Genomic DNA, 15,302 nt, shown 5'->3' with positions numbered 1-15,302 from the left:
CTACTTGTTTTTACTGCACTGTCATGTCAACACATTCCAGGCACAATATTTGACACCTCTGCTATTCTGGTCTTTCATATCAACATTCTTAGTCTGTTGTGTGACATGGAAAAAAGACCTGGCATGTGGCCTCCTGTACAGGACAGGAGTGACATCTGCAATATCACACAGTCTTCAGCTAATTTGTTTGTAGAGCTCAAAAGTAAATGAACCAGGAACTACAAACGCATGCATGAAGAAACATCAGGTTTGATCTGTCAAGAATGCCAGGGTGCCGATACGTATTGCTAACTGTTCTCCAAAGCAGAACATAAAATTGGGTTCACACCCAATTTACGAGAAACACTTTTCCCATTCAGATGCATCAATAACGCTCTCTACTTTCAGCAGCTTTCAGTTCCACCTACTCCTTCCTACTAGATCATTTTCACCAAAACTAGGGCCTATTATAGAGCTGTGGGCTTCTGTGTCACTGCAGACACACGCTTATTCATTTTCTACTGCCTGTCAGAAAACATTCAGCCCACAAGAGTCTTTTGTTAGAACACATTCTGAAAGTTGCAACAGTTTTATAGCTGGCTACCACTTATGACTTAATTCATTCAAAGCCTTTACTGGAACGTCAATTAATTTGTCAATATGAATTCAAATCAACCAATTCTTCTGAGTGCCTATCTTTTCTTTTCCCATGCCTCTGTATAATACTGAGCCATTCAGGCAGACTGTTGAATATTTCATTGTCAAGAAGGCTTCAAAGTCTCTAAGCTAAATAATGCCTCATCATTTTTCCTTTTACTTTGGCCTGTAGGAGGCAGGATGGAATGCCAGTTGTTTAACCATCCAGAAAGCAAGCAGTGGAAACAATGCAACCATGTTCGCATGAATTAGCACAAAACATAACTCCTCTTGTTCTGCTAAAGCCACAGCATACTTCAATAAAGAGGTGTAAGAGAAAAAGAGGAATGGGAAGAGCTTAAGTGCCAGATCTACGGCAAAATAAAAGCATGTAGCAAACTTGATAAGGGCCTGTTATGCATTTTTGTGGGTATCGCGCAGAAATAATCACTCCTAATTGCCTCTCAGCAGTTCCAGCGTGTTAACAATAGCATTAGGATAAGTGTGTTTCACTACCCAGTACATTTGCTCTCCGTATTACACACATCCACCACAGCCTTGTGTCATCAGCATCCATGCCATTTGTTCATGCTCTTTACCCTTTCCTGTCTGGGACTCTGCTCCCCAGGATAGTCGCCACCAGGTTCCCTGTTTCTCTGCAGGCAAAAATTGTGAGCTTAATTAACAACCACAGACCGACTTCCCAGTCAAAACACACTTCATCTAATTTTTCTTATGATGAAGACAGAAAAGAGGCCATAACAATAGCATGACAGTTCATTAAGAAAAATATTCTAAAAATGGCAATAACAACTTGGATCCTGTAGGAAAAATTTTAAAAACAATCCATATATATCCATAATAGGTCAGTAAGCCACAATGTAGTAACACAATGTAATGGAATTAGTACGATAAAGATGGTAAGACACTCAATGTAAACTCATACTGTGATGTTAGATCAAAGGAAGGAAATGGAAAGTTTAAAAGAAGTGGCAGAATGAATGCATTAGAAGCGCAGAGGTACAGGTTTTAAAAGATATCAGTGTAACAAGGACATAGATACATCTGAGTCACTATGAGGCCTGGGCCAGGACAATTTCAGGAAAAGAAATCATTCCTAAGGAAAAAAGAATGTTTCCAAAAGCAGACCCCTCTCAATTGAGTCTAGCAGATCAGTTCTGTAGCACAGGTGGTAAAAATCCCTCAGAGTTAAGAGGAAACCAAGGTTTTTTATTATTATTATTTGTTTGAGAAAGACAACATACAAAAAAGGTTTCCTACAGGACACAACATAGAAAACGGTCAAAGTACACTTGGACCCAGCAGTAGTTGGCTCTCATGACTGAACTAGGCAACCAAAAAGACACAGGACAAACAAACACTTGGAAAAGCTAGAGAGGGAAAATACAGAGCTACGGGGTTCTTAGTGACTGAAAGCCAATTTCTCTATATGGAAAATTAATCCCACACCATGGATTAAAAAGTAAAACTCAGCATTTAACTGCCTTAGTTTCTCTACCTGTAAGCTTAGGGAAAACCCTTCTTCTCTCATAAAACGTATCTGTCAAAATTTTCAAAGGATGTTGAGAAGAGGAAGGCAGCTAGCTATCACATCATCTGATAATATTACACACAATTCAGTTTAAACGCAGGTTTTGCTTATGAAAAGGGCTTTCCCCACCCATTCTACATAGATGTCCATTCCTGTACCCTTTCGTGCACCATGCTGTCCACAGTGTGCCAGAAAACTAACCACTTTTTTGTTAGGACAGGTTTAGATCACATCAGTAAGCAGACCTGACCTATCTTGCAGATGCAGACATCTGAGAGGCAGAGGAGAATGTGTGCTCCAGAGTCTGACAATAATTAGACCAAATTAACATGTAACAACACTCTGAGAAATCACAGCAATAAGGCAAGTCAAACTACATCCAAGAATAAGTCTTATCTACTCTGCTAAAAGGTAACATGCCTTTACAGAGTTTATAGGCATACAAGCGTTCCGCAAAGAAACATCTTTCACCTATGGGGAAATTTATTTGTACAATTCCTATTTAAAGTTATGGGAGGTCTATTGCAGCTGCCTTTTTATCACCTCAAGGTTAGTTCAGGATTAATCAGGGAGGAATGGAATTTATTACTGCAATAGGAAACAAAACAACAGCTTAAAAAATGATACAGCTCAAAGAAGCACGATGACCCTGTACAAGATGACACAAATATTAAAGAATTTCAGGTAATATTTAACTAGAAGGACAACAAAACACATGTGCACAAACATCTGGATGCACATTTATACACTCTGTTCAGACAGTTCTCACTGCTCCAAATTCAAACTCAGGCAGACTGAACAGAAACTCTTGTGAGACAAAGGCTTGGGGGGGGGGGGAGGGGACAGGAAGACCACACTGGACATGTGCAGGCCACTACCACACCCTGAAAAGGCACTTCATACAAGTAATCCTGAAAGTTTCATGAATACAAGGGCAAATTTTCATTCACACTTGTTTAAATGAAGAGCGGAAACGGAGAAAAGTTGCATTTTCTTTCCCTACACTACTCCAAATATTTAATTTCTATTTTGCTGCAACTCAAAACTGGAAAAGGCTACTTTAATTACAGATTACCTTACAGTAAAATCTCAGAGTCTCCATGCATCAGATAATCATGATAATCATACTTCTGGTGAGCTAATGCCAACCTGTGTTTCTAATCTAAGAGGTTGATGAAGCCCTATCGTCATCTGAAAAAAGAAAGCTGGAAATGCATTTGTAAATGGGATATCCGGTAACTGATCTAGTCGCTTGTACAAGCAGTAATGAAGAGAGAGGGACAGAGCATGCAGAGGGAATCACCTGCTGCCTGGGATATGGTGGAGAGGAAGGTGGAGTGGAAGAAGAGAGCATGATCACTTTTTTGGGGCAGGTCCGAGAACGTTCCTTACTCCTCATCTTTTTTTTAAAACAGAAAAAGAAAAAAAAAATCATAATAATGGTAGAAAAAAGATAACATTACCATTGGCTTTGGTGAGACAGGCCAGAACATGTGAACTGAGACATTGTGATCCTTAACTCGCATCTCTCAGGAATGACCTAAGGCTACATTTTATCTGAAGCTGAAAGACCAAAGGTTTTCACCCGTAGCCACATGATCACATGTCCATTTGACAGATACTTCCAGGAGCAGCCAACATGTACTCGTATCAATCATCAGTTGAGTTTCTGACTCAAGGTCTTACAATCAGTGAAAGGTACAACTTGGAACTTTCCATAGCACAGCTGGACTGCTCTCTTTGCTTCATGAAAAAATACTTATTGCTGTGTGACTTGCAATGTTTAAAGCTATCCATCCTGTTGACCTAATTACTCTTGCTTGCAGTTCATTAGGAATACAACTCAAGTCATAGTGTTCTGTTCTCAGCTTCAGATCCCTCCTCTATAACTTGCAGATATTGAACCAACTCGGGCAAGTTCAACTGTACTCCGTCATTCTACTAGAACAGAAATACAGCTGTTTTATAGCTAAAATGTAGACGTATCTAATAGTCTGAATATTACACAATGCACATACATGTCCTCATTTTAATATGCCAGAAAACATGCCTTTCTAGTTCTGTAACTTCTTACTATGTACAGTCTTTTCTCCATCACTGAATAATTATTAATGTATTTTCTGCCTGATTTTTCCTTTTCTTTTGAGTTCTTAACTAACAGAGCATATCTGGAAATTGTCGCATTACCAAAAAAAAATAAAAATGCTGTGCATCCAAAGCCACTATTAGATAACCTCCAAAGATGAGGCATAAAGATATCACAGATGTTCCTTACTGCCCTTACAGCTGAGCTAGCACAAATATCTGTTTGCGTGTTCTCTTCCCTTTCAGCAAAAAAATAAAAAAATAAAAAAACAACCTCTTCCAATTCAAACACATGCTACAAGCAGCTTAAACTAAAGCACATGACTTTGCGCTGAAGTGGATGAGGAACATTTATATGCTGTTTCAAAAGGCTTAGCTGTGAAGCCACTAATTTCTAGCCAAAAAGGTGATAACATTTTCAACCACTACAGCTGTTCATGGACTTTCATCTGACCACGGCTAGCTTTGCATTTCAAATGTTAACATTTTCACAAACTTGTGTATTTTTCCATGGCAGATCTCAGAATATAACACTGTACAGGTATATGCAGTACATGTTCAGTCCTCCAGTAGGATGCATTTCTGAGCACGCAAAGACAAAGATGGATATAGAAAAGAGGAAAGATATATCAACAAATTTAAATAAGAAACAAAATAGGAAAAACAATGTTTGCAGAAATCATTGGTGTTATGCATTCTCTTCTTTTAGTCAGCTCCTGCTGACTATGGTCATCTCAAGTCATTGTATATCTTCAAAAACCACAGTTCCATCAGAATTATTGAAAAGAGGTAGTACTGCTGAACCTTTTTCGTACTTCAGAGGACCAACTCAAAAGAACAAGCATCAGACCTCCAGAAGCAGAAAAGATTTTCACCAAAAGACATGTGATCTCCATCTTACAAGCACCTTTGCACACAACAGTGATTTAAGCTTACGTATTACACACATACCTTGCCGCTGTTAGGAGACTTATGAAACTATAGCAGAAAACTGCTGAAGGCCATAAGCTGAGAGTCTGGAAGGCCAGGACAAAATTCAGATTAAAAGGCTTGTCTCCCACACCATACCCAAACAGTGAGATCCTCTTCTGGATAGACCACATATCTTTTCAATGGCTTCATGATCCCTGATGAGATGCTCTTTCCCAAAAGCAGCCAAAACGGCTTGGAAAGCAATATAACACATCATGGAAGATATTTTTATACAAGTAGGCATTTGTTTGAGATTAGTCACCACACCATGAAACACAAACCAGTTTTTTTAGGAGATATCACCATCACATAAAAAATTACACACATATCCACTGTACAAGTACACTTAATGGTATCTTCATGCATTGCTAGCTGCTGCTGAGGTGCTCATAATAGCACGAAACCAATTTTGCCAACACAGTTCAACATTCTCAAAGTGTAGCTCAATAAAGCAAACCCTGTCATCCAGTTCATGAGGAAAATGCAGGCCACACAGAATGCTGTGAGCTACAGATTGGTGAGGTTTTTAACCTGCTTGATCTTTTGAAGGTTTTCCCCTTTTTCAAGAGAGACAGTAATTACAGGTCTTGTGATAAAAGTAAAAACTGCTTCAGAACAGATTCTGCCAGGATTTAACTCTTTCTAGGAATCCTGTCTTAGTAAGTCTCCCCTACCCCACCTGTAACAGACACAGTCTGCCTGACAAACCCATTGAAACTTCTGGCCTCATAACTCTTAACTCCAGGTCAAAGCAAGGTTCTAGACATAAACTGATAAGCAGGTACAGCTAAAGAAGTCTATCTGACAGACACTGGCAGGAAATAGCCCAAAGCAGATGTAAATTTTCCATCAAAACTGGAGGTCCAACCCAGAACACGTCCTTTGCAACTGTGTGGTTTCTCCCCTGCAATCACTCTTACGCTTTTGCGGTATACTTTCCCCTTCCATGCAGGACCAAATCTATCAAACATGAGATGCAAAACTTCCCTTCTCCCAAAGACGCCCGAGGGCCTCTACTTCATTCTGTCTACTGGCAAGAACATTAGACAACTTGTGGTTTCCCTGAATAACACATCACCACTGTGTCCCCTTAAGAACTGCTTTGCTCCTCTTCAAAGGACTCTTCAGTAGAAGGTATTCACTATGTGATATATCTTATATGCAGTCACTGACTGAAGTTTCTGCTCGCTCTGACACCTGTGCCAAACAAGACAACCCTTTCCCGTAGCTTCATGAACAGCTCCTTCCAGTAAACCTACATCCTCCCTAAAGAGCTTGTCAGGAGCAATACTAATCCTTTGCTGTATCTCCAGTGGCATGTACTGGTACCCTGCACCAACTCCACTGTTGGTAATCTGTGGCCCAGGATATAGCTTTGTAGCTAGAGTGCCCAGTGTCACAGTAGAAAGCCATTTCAGTACCATAGTAACACAGAGTCTCACAGCTATTAGATTCTGCATGCCTAAGCAACCAGAATTAGGAGTCTCAGCAGCCAGTTGAAGCACTGCTTCAGCAACAACTTCCTGCAGGATGGACTTCTGTCCAAGCTTGGCAGAGCTGGCTGCTTGGCTCAGCGGATGGCTTCGTGCCTCACCTGACCTCTGATCAGTCAAGAATAAATGATTCTATATTCTCCCATAGCTTTTGAATGAAGACAACTGATGTTCTTTGTTTCTCCAGGAAAGTAATAAGAAACCTTTGGAATAGGGACTGTATCAATTTTTTCTTTGATCCTACTGTATCCTGCAGATTTTGCATCCTTGACGCCAAGTTTTATTCTTCTCCATTTCATTTGTCAAATGAAAAGCACTGCAAAATCCAGCATGAAACATAGACCCAAGAACCAACCATCTTCTGTTGACACAGTAAAGCCTATTAAGGGAAGATCACCTCCAGCTGTAATCTGGAGAAGGAACTCATCCACACAAGGCAAGCAAAGTCAGCATTTAATAAAACAATGTAAGTCCTCTGAAAGCATAATTGTTACAGGAAGAATTTTCAAAGATCTGCCCTACATTGCTGCCTATATGGAGATGCTATCAATGTTGAGGGAGATCAGAAGGAATTTTTTTCTCTCCCCCATCCCTCCCCTTGTTTTTTTTGTTAATCATGTAGTGCAAGCAAAAACAAGAACAAAATCAACAACAAACTGCTCTCTGGTGAGAAGAAAATCCTCATCATAAAAGCAAGAAACAAAAGTTTGTGCTTTTTTTGATCAATTACATAAGGATGACAAAAACTTTTGTGTTTCACCATAAAGGCTTAATTATAAAACCTTCATAAAGTTTCAAAGGCAGGTTCAAATACAAATCTCAAGGCTGCAGGGACGTGATCTTCCTCAAGTGCTAAAACACAAATCTTCAACCTTCTGAACAGAGATAAACTGGACTGCATTGTTTGTCTTCCCTTTTTTTGTGGGGTAACTAAGCAGTGCTCATTAACTGACTTAATATTGTACAGCCATATTATGCTCTTCTGCATTGGTTCTTTGGGTTCTCCCCCTTTACCTGGGAAGTATTCTTAAAAAATGGAATTTGCCTTAATTATGCACGATGTGCATATCCACCTGAAAATGCTCATTAGCCTATAAAGATTTTGATGAGACAGAATGCAGAAGAAAAAACACTGCATCAGGAAACCTAAACATAATGTTGACATATTTTAAGACTCTCTTGACAGTCCTATTGACAATAATTCCCCTGGTTTAGGTCGTCTTTCTTGGAGAGAAATCTTCTAGATCATGGCAAGTGGTCATGACAGGCAGCACTAACTGTGTTGAATGCCTTGAACATGAAGTTCACCGTGAATCCATAAACATGCAGAACAGTGAATTTCCAAACTAGTGTCATCTTCTTCTTCTTGACTCCAAACTGTGCTTTGATTAAACTGCATCCAGAAAGAAGCAGATATTTCCCCAAATTACGGCTGCCAGAAAAATGCACCTCGACACTCTCAGAAATTCGAGGAGGCCACGTGCGCAGGGAAACAGTGGAAGCAGAGTAAGACAGTAAGACAAGTATCCCTATCTGCCTGAAAAGATTATCACAAGCTTGTTTTCGAAAGTGCACCGATGGAAGAAAAACACCGGTAATGACACTGGGCCAAAACACACACGAAAGAAAATAAAATTTGATACCTGCTGATTTTTCTCCTGTTGATCCCTATTCTGACCCCCTCTGTGGCAGAAAACCTAGAATTTACTTAATTTATAGTAATATAGGAATCTGCAATGCAATGAATGTGAAAAGCTGGCAAGGACAGCTAGGTTTGTCACAGACAAAAGGAAATCACAGTAAAGTCTCCTGTAACTGTGTAACACGTAAGATTTCACATGTGAATACAAAACTGGTAACCGATTTTACTATCTAAACCAAGGAACAGCTTTAATATCATAGATGGCACAACACCTTTAACCTCACTGGTTGCAATAAATGCTTACACATTTTCAGGTTTTTTCCAACAGACAAATCTAGACATACTCCGGATGATAAAATGTTTACACTAGGTTGCATCTGTAGGCAAGGATGATAAAACATCCACTGAAACTCTGGGAAGCTGAAACTAGCATAAGAGGGAAGGGAAAATTTTATTAAGTCCTTCTGAAACATTAAACCGTGCATCATTACCGAAGGTAGATGTTGATTTTATTCATTAAAAGTTAAATTATTTAAAATAACCGACTCACGTAAGGTGCTAGAAAAGGACCGGTTTAAAAATAGGACAGCAATAGCCGGTGTTGGGTGCAGGCAATGCATTGTATTCATAATCAGTTTCTTTACCTGTTTCCACTGGGGTATGGGAGCAAGACGGCCCTGCTCTCGTCTGCTGGATGGTTGGTTGTGAACACGTTCTTGATAAGGCAGGACAGGTTGCTGCATGCAGGTTGTAGGGAAAGTGGGTTGGGACCAAGGAGGAAAAATAAAATAGTAAAGGAAACTCAAAGAAAGCCAAAGGAATGGGATACAGAATAAGACAGACAAACATTTATGAAAAAAAAATAGGGTAGGGGAGAATTCATTTAGCAAGTAAAACATAAAAGGGAAAAAACATCCAAAACTGGGAAACTTCATATGTTTTTAGACCTTCTTTCCATTTTCATTGTTCCTTCAAATAAGCCTGGTTATTCCAGCCAATATATAGTGGCTGAGGAAATATTTGATTGATAAAGAGCAGGATAAACGTCACCATTTTGAGATTATGTTACACTGCTAACACCAGTGTGCAGTGTAGCATAGATACACTTGACCTAACTTTAAAGTAGCTAGGTCAGGTCCCATTCACAATCTGGCCGTGGCAGCACAGAGCTTGGCACAAGCTACAGACAGGCTACAGACAGACTGCGGCAGAGGAAGAACTCAGGCACTTAAACCATAGTGAGTCTTACACTGCTGACACTGCACTGCTAGCACTTCCTTGAACTGACTCAATCTAACTTCAAAGACAGTGAAGTTGCAGCAGTTCAGATACCATCCTGAATAACCAGCAGTTATTAGGAAGCCTCACTGGGAACGACACAAATATCCCAATTGTAAAGAAACTCCCAGGCATTTATCGGCTGTGCTTACACACATGTACAAAACTTAACCACAGTTCACAAGAACAAACAGATACAACCTGGCATGAAAAAGTTCAAATCAGAAATTAAATTATAGTTCTTAAACATTAGAAATGGGATGTTCCTGGAAAGCTTTCTCAACAGCAATAGTCGTTATAAAAGAAAACTGATTGCTGGTAGGATGTTTTTGAAAGAGATGACTTAATATAATACAGGCAATAACAGGAAACAGACTTTTATTAGGAAGTTCTTCTCTATCCTATACGCCTAAATTTAAAATTTTTCTCTTTTGAATAAGCTTCACACTTCTCTAGGAGAGCCTTTGAAGTAGAAGAGCATCCCACCTCAAGGGATGTTATTATTCATGATCTTCCTCCATAATTCCAAAATAAAATGGTTTTATTATCCATCTCCTACCTGTCTTCGTAAGCTTGAGGACTGTACTGGTGCGTTCTCCTCAAACTTGGCAAGTAGCTGGGTTGCCATAGACTTGACTTTGTTCTGATTCCCAATGGCAGCATCAATTCTCCTCTCTGTCAAGGCGCTCACCAGCGTGGGCCTTTCTTCTCTGTAGCTTCGCGGGATGTCCTCCTAACAATGAGCGATATCAAAATTTAACAAGATGCCACTGGATCGCCTTTTCCTCTCTACCCATTCGCTGTGATAGTTTTCTAACACTGTAGAAAACAAATCTATTAGTCTGCACTTGAAAATTCACATTTTAATTTCATTTAGTATGTCATCCAAAGTTGTGTTAAACTTTACTTATCTTTTCAACCTTATTTGATACACTTACCTACCAAAGAGACCACAGCTGAAACACTCCCACGAATCCACTGACACAAAGCAAAGGCCTATCTTCAAACCTTCATTGACAACTCAAAGCACTAAGTTTTAACTCACTTGTACCTATTTGGCTATCAACATTTCAAGTGAAGGACTGACTCATGGGACATAATAGAAATGTATGCTTTTTGCACTAACCAAGGCTAAAATTTAAATATGAATGAAAATTCTGACTATGCTGCATGACTTTACTAATTGAAAGTTTTATTTTTGGTGTCCTCATCATATCAAATTGCAGTAAAAAGAGAACATGAGGGAACTGCAACATTTCCTTTGTTGTGTACTATTCTTTCATAAGCGTCAGTAAAATATTTGCACTATAGCTACAACAAAGTGTAACCTCTGAAGACTAATTTTTATCTAAAAAAAATCTTATATAAATCTTGTCTGAATATAGAAAATGAAAGGACTGAAGTGGGAACAAGGAACCTACCATCTGTTTTCCTCCCTAACACCTTCCTTACTGTAATACTTACATCCTCAGACTGGCTGGTTTTTCTCCTCTTTCCTGCACCGTCCAGTTCCTTTTCTTTTTTGTCCTGAAAATGGAAGGAGGAAAAAAAAAAAAAAAATATAACGATTCTCATACCTTTCTGGCCTGAGATAAATGTTATCAGTGCACTTAAGCTTTGTCACACAACTGATTAATTCTCTGGGCTCATTCTCCATTTGTTTTAGAGGACTCTTACCTTCAAATTGTACATCCTTCCAACACTTTGAACTAATTGGGAACTGAGAAACCTGTTACATTTCAATACAAAATATATCCCCAAGTACTAACACAAGGCTAGGATTTTAAGACTGAAATGCCACTAATTGAGAGCACATATTACAGATGTAATTCAGCAGTTATAAATGTCACATACTGTCCCATGCCAAGAGCTGATGAACACATGCTCTTTTGCAAACACATAGCAGATGCACGCTTACACATGTATTTTTAGTACCACCTACTTGGACAGAAGCCTAACAGACACAATTGTTATCAAGAATGTGGCATGTTTACCTTTGGAGTGCGTTTCCGAGAGATGCTTTGTCCCAGTTTACTGAGAAAAGAGATGGGTGATTTAGTACTGGCAATTAGGGCAGCTTTTTCTTCTGCATTCAGGTCCAGAGCATCTGTTAGCAGAAACAGGTAGGACAAGGGAATGCCAAGAAATTATTTCTGTGTTACTATTATTACATACACAACTGAAGGACACACTGATTTTTTATTTTTTTTTTTAACATAACACTTTTTTTTCTTAAGTTTCTGTACAAAATGATTGTAATGCCTAGAATGAATACCTTCCTCAGCTACTCTGCTTTTTAATTTTGCCAAAATTAATTCTCCTTTCAGGGTTTATAAACACCCAGAATAAATACTCTGTTTGTTTACTCTATTTACCTTCGTATTTAAAAAGCATCATGATCATCAGTATCCTTAAGAAGCGTTCAGAGTTTTGGAAATAATACCTTATACATACTGTATTTTTAAAAGACTATTAAACACAATTTTTTCTCCTACCAGAATGATAGACTTGAATTAAAATCACCATTAATAAAGAACCAGCTATAACAACATTATTAATATTTAATGGTGGGCCATATTGGTTTGTGTTAGGCAATTACATCTTTCACATCAAATCAAAGATCTTTCATTCCTCATTGGCCCGAAATTACTCTCAGCATTCACAGATAGTAAACAGATATAAAACTTGGCCAGTGTTTTGCAATTACCTATTAAACAACTGCTAGCAAGGCATCTCACATTAGACAAGACAGATGAACCCACAACAATAGCAAGAAAGCAGAAAAGTTACCTAGTAGTGCTGAAGTGAGTTTAGAATTTTTGAGGACATTATTTTGAGAACATTATTTTGCATTAACTCATTTTTTTGCTCCTGATGCTGCTAACATGGTCTTTATCAGCACCAATAAGAAGTCAACTTTTGTAATGTAAAGTTAGTGAGTGACTAGCATGAACTTATACAGAAGAAGCATGAAGATAACTGAAGCACACACATTCATCCTGAAGCTGTTTTTAAATCTGAGACATTTGCCCCAAACCCGAACTCCTTACCGCTAGAGGGTATGGTGTCTTTGAACATCTCATAGAACTGTGTGAGGTACATCACCATAGACAGTTTATCTGGCTCTCCAACAGATGCCATTTCTTTTCCAGTCATAATGGGAGATATTCCAAACTCTTTTTCAGCGATGTCAAAGGCCAGCTGATTATTCTTCTCCACATTGTGTTCGTCCAAAGAATCAAAGTCTCTGCAATGGGCAGAAAGATAGCATGCACTGAATCAAGTAGAAATCAGTCTTCTGAAAGAACTCAGAGATCCATCTCCTTTTTTCTTTCTCTCTGAAATCTCTAAAATTAATTTGCCAGCAACCTTTTTGTATTGCGGAGTTGAAGCTACTTGATTAACCTTATGAAATTCAACAAGGGCAAGTGTAGGGTGCTGCACCTGGGGAGGAATAACCCCATGCACCAGTACAGGTTGGGGGCTGACCTGCTGGAGAGCAGCTCAGTGGAAAGAGACCTGGGAGTCCTGGTGGACAACAGGATGACCATGAGCCAGCAATGTGCCCTTGTGGCCAAGAAGGCCAATGGCATCCTGGGGTGCATCAAGAAGAGTGTGGCCAGCAGGTCGAGGGAGGCCATCCTCCCCCTCTACTCTGCCCTGGTGAGGCTGCATCTGGAGTACTGTGGCCAGTTCTGGGCTCCCAGGATCAAGAAGGACAGGGAACTGTTGGAGAGGGTGCAGCAGAGAGCTACCAAGATGATTAGGAGACTGGAGCACCTCTCTTATGAAGAAAGGCTGAAGGATTTGGGTCTCTTCAGTCTGGAAAAAAGACGTCTGAGGGCGGATCTTATCAACACTTACAAATACTTAAAGGGTGGGTGTCAGAAGGATGGGGCCAGGCTCTTTTTAGTGGTGCCCGGCAACAGGACAACGGGTAACAGGCACAAACGTGAGCATAGGAAGTTCCACCTAAACATGAGAAGCAACTTCTTTACTTTGAGGGTGGCAGAGCACTGGAACAGGCTGCCCAGAGAGGTGGTAGAGTCTGCTTCTCTGGAGACATTCAAAACCCGCCTGGACGCATTCCTGTGCAACCTGCTCTGGCAGGGGGTTTGGACTAGGTGAACCCCAGAGGTCCCTTCCAACCCCTACCATTCTGTGATTCTGTGATTGTGGTGAACTCTGGCTCAAGCACATCAATAGAGAACTAATTCGGTGCACATGGAAGAGAATAACCATGGAATTTTTCAGCATGCTTTACACTGGGCTATGTCTTCAAATACAGCTCTAGCGTTATTTTTTTTAATGTCCCTTTGGGAAGTTGAAGCCGTTTCAGATTTCAATTGAAGTACCAGAGTCTTTGCTCCTGTTACTTGTTCCAGCCAGCGTTCTTCCACTCTAGAATCTGGCCACTGTTTTACCCAATTTACCATGTAAGAGGATGCCTCTCTCATTCATCCAATCAGCACTTTAGCACACAAACAGTAGCAACATCTCTATTTAGACTGTGGGTCACTACTTCTAAAAAGAGCAGCTTAGAAGTCTTTTTAAAGAGTTACTGTTAAACAGGAGATTTAGAAAGGGCTGTGTAGAGACTTGTTCATGAGAAATTTAACTGAAGATATAAACTATTCCTGACTAACTTCACAAAGAAAAGAGCTGTCAGTCAATAATGGTTTCCAGTCAGTACCAATTTGGAGATTAATTCTGTCAAATCATCCAGAAGGGAAAATCACAACACATTTCTTTTCATATTTATCAAGCTATTATGACCTTTCACTCTGCTGGTGAATCACCACACATTAGCTTCTATCAATTTTAATTGAATTCATTTCAGTCCATTTCTCCGTAAGTCACAAATGCATTGCCTCAGTCTCCACACTATTAGTTCCAAATATCACTAATGTTCTGCTCCTCTTAAGTTATTCAGAACAGCCAGTTACTCACATTAGGTCTGGACGGTATCTGTGGATAATGGCACACAAAGCTAGGCCACTTTTCCATGACATCGTGAGATCCGTCACATTTACACCAGCATATCCGTCGGTCTGCCTCTGGCACCAACTAAGCAATTTACTAGAGCGAGCTACAGACTCTGTAAGAAATCATATTTTTAAGTAGAAATGTACAACATCTCTTTCATGGATTCTAAAACTAACATAAAAAACATGAATCAACAAATAAAACCTTCATGTAAACAACAAGCTCCTTCTACAATGAGCAATACAGGACAGAATTTTTTTTTTTAAAAAAAAGAAAAGACTGTAATCTATTTTAGATCCAAGAAAGGATTCTAAATTTGCTACAAAGTAATTATCTATGTTATAACTTGCCAGGCTTTTCACCCTAGCCCTTGTAAAAGAGCCCCAGCAATTACAAAACAGTCACAAAGGCTTGTTTTAAATATGATCAAAAGGATATACAGTAGCACAAATGCTCTCTAAAGTCCAGATATACTCTTTCTGATGGCAGAACTACAAATGTACTTCTGCAACTTCTTTTTTTCTCTTGAAAGCTTCCTTTTAAAGCACTGACCTGTTTTGACCTTACCTTACTGCAAGATCTGACAAGATTACAGCCTAAGGGACATGGTTGCAGGCCAAAGAACAAATCAAAAGCCTACATAGCTATTCATCAGTGAAAGGGAAGCTTAGCAGCAAAG

The 15,302-nt window shown here is 39.5% G+C and overlaps 1 protein-coding gene across 11 annotated transcripts in view; it reads right to left on the bottom strand.

Moving 5' to 3' along the window:
• MICAL3 (microtubule associated monooxygenase, calponin and LIM domain containing 3) overlaps positions 1-15,302 on the bottom strand; it is a 197,286-nt gene that overhangs the window by 81,938 nt on the left and 100,046 nt on the right. For 9 of the 11 annotated variants that reach the window (XM_054189482.1, XM_054189553.1, XM_054189491.1 and 6 more), the window contains exons 12-19: positions 14,588-14,735; positions 12,688-12,884; positions 11,632-11,744; positions 11,102-11,164; positions 10,197-10,370; positions 9,004-9,096; positions 3,471-3,566; positions 1,215-1,271 (exon numbers count right to left, since the gene is read on the bottom strand). In XM_054189482.1, the coding sequence (XP_054045457.1) occupies positions 1,215-1,271; positions 3,471-3,566; positions 9,004-9,096; positions 10,197-10,370; positions 11,102-11,164; positions 11,632-11,744; positions 12,688-12,884; positions 14,588-14,735 (941 nt within the window). The remainder of the gene's footprint in view (positions 1-1,214; positions 1,272-3,470; positions 3,567-9,003; positions 9,097-10,196; positions 10,371-11,101; positions 11,165-11,631; positions 11,745-12,687; positions 12,885-14,587; positions 14,736-15,302) is intronic. The other 2 variants (XM_054189519.1, XM_054189545.1) reach the window with 2 other exon arrangements.

This window comes from Rissa tridactyla, chromosome 1 (assembly GCF_028500815.1).
Source record: "Rissa tridactyla isolate bRisTri1 chromosome 1, bRisTri1.patW.cur.20221130, whole genome shotgun sequence".
In the NCBI taxonomy this organism is placed as follows: Eukaryota; Metazoa; Chordata; class Aves; order Charadriiformes; family Laridae; genus Rissa; species Rissa tridactyla.
The sequence above is the reverse complement of the archived record's forward strand: the minus strand, read 5'-3'. Positions and strand labels throughout refer to the sequence as shown.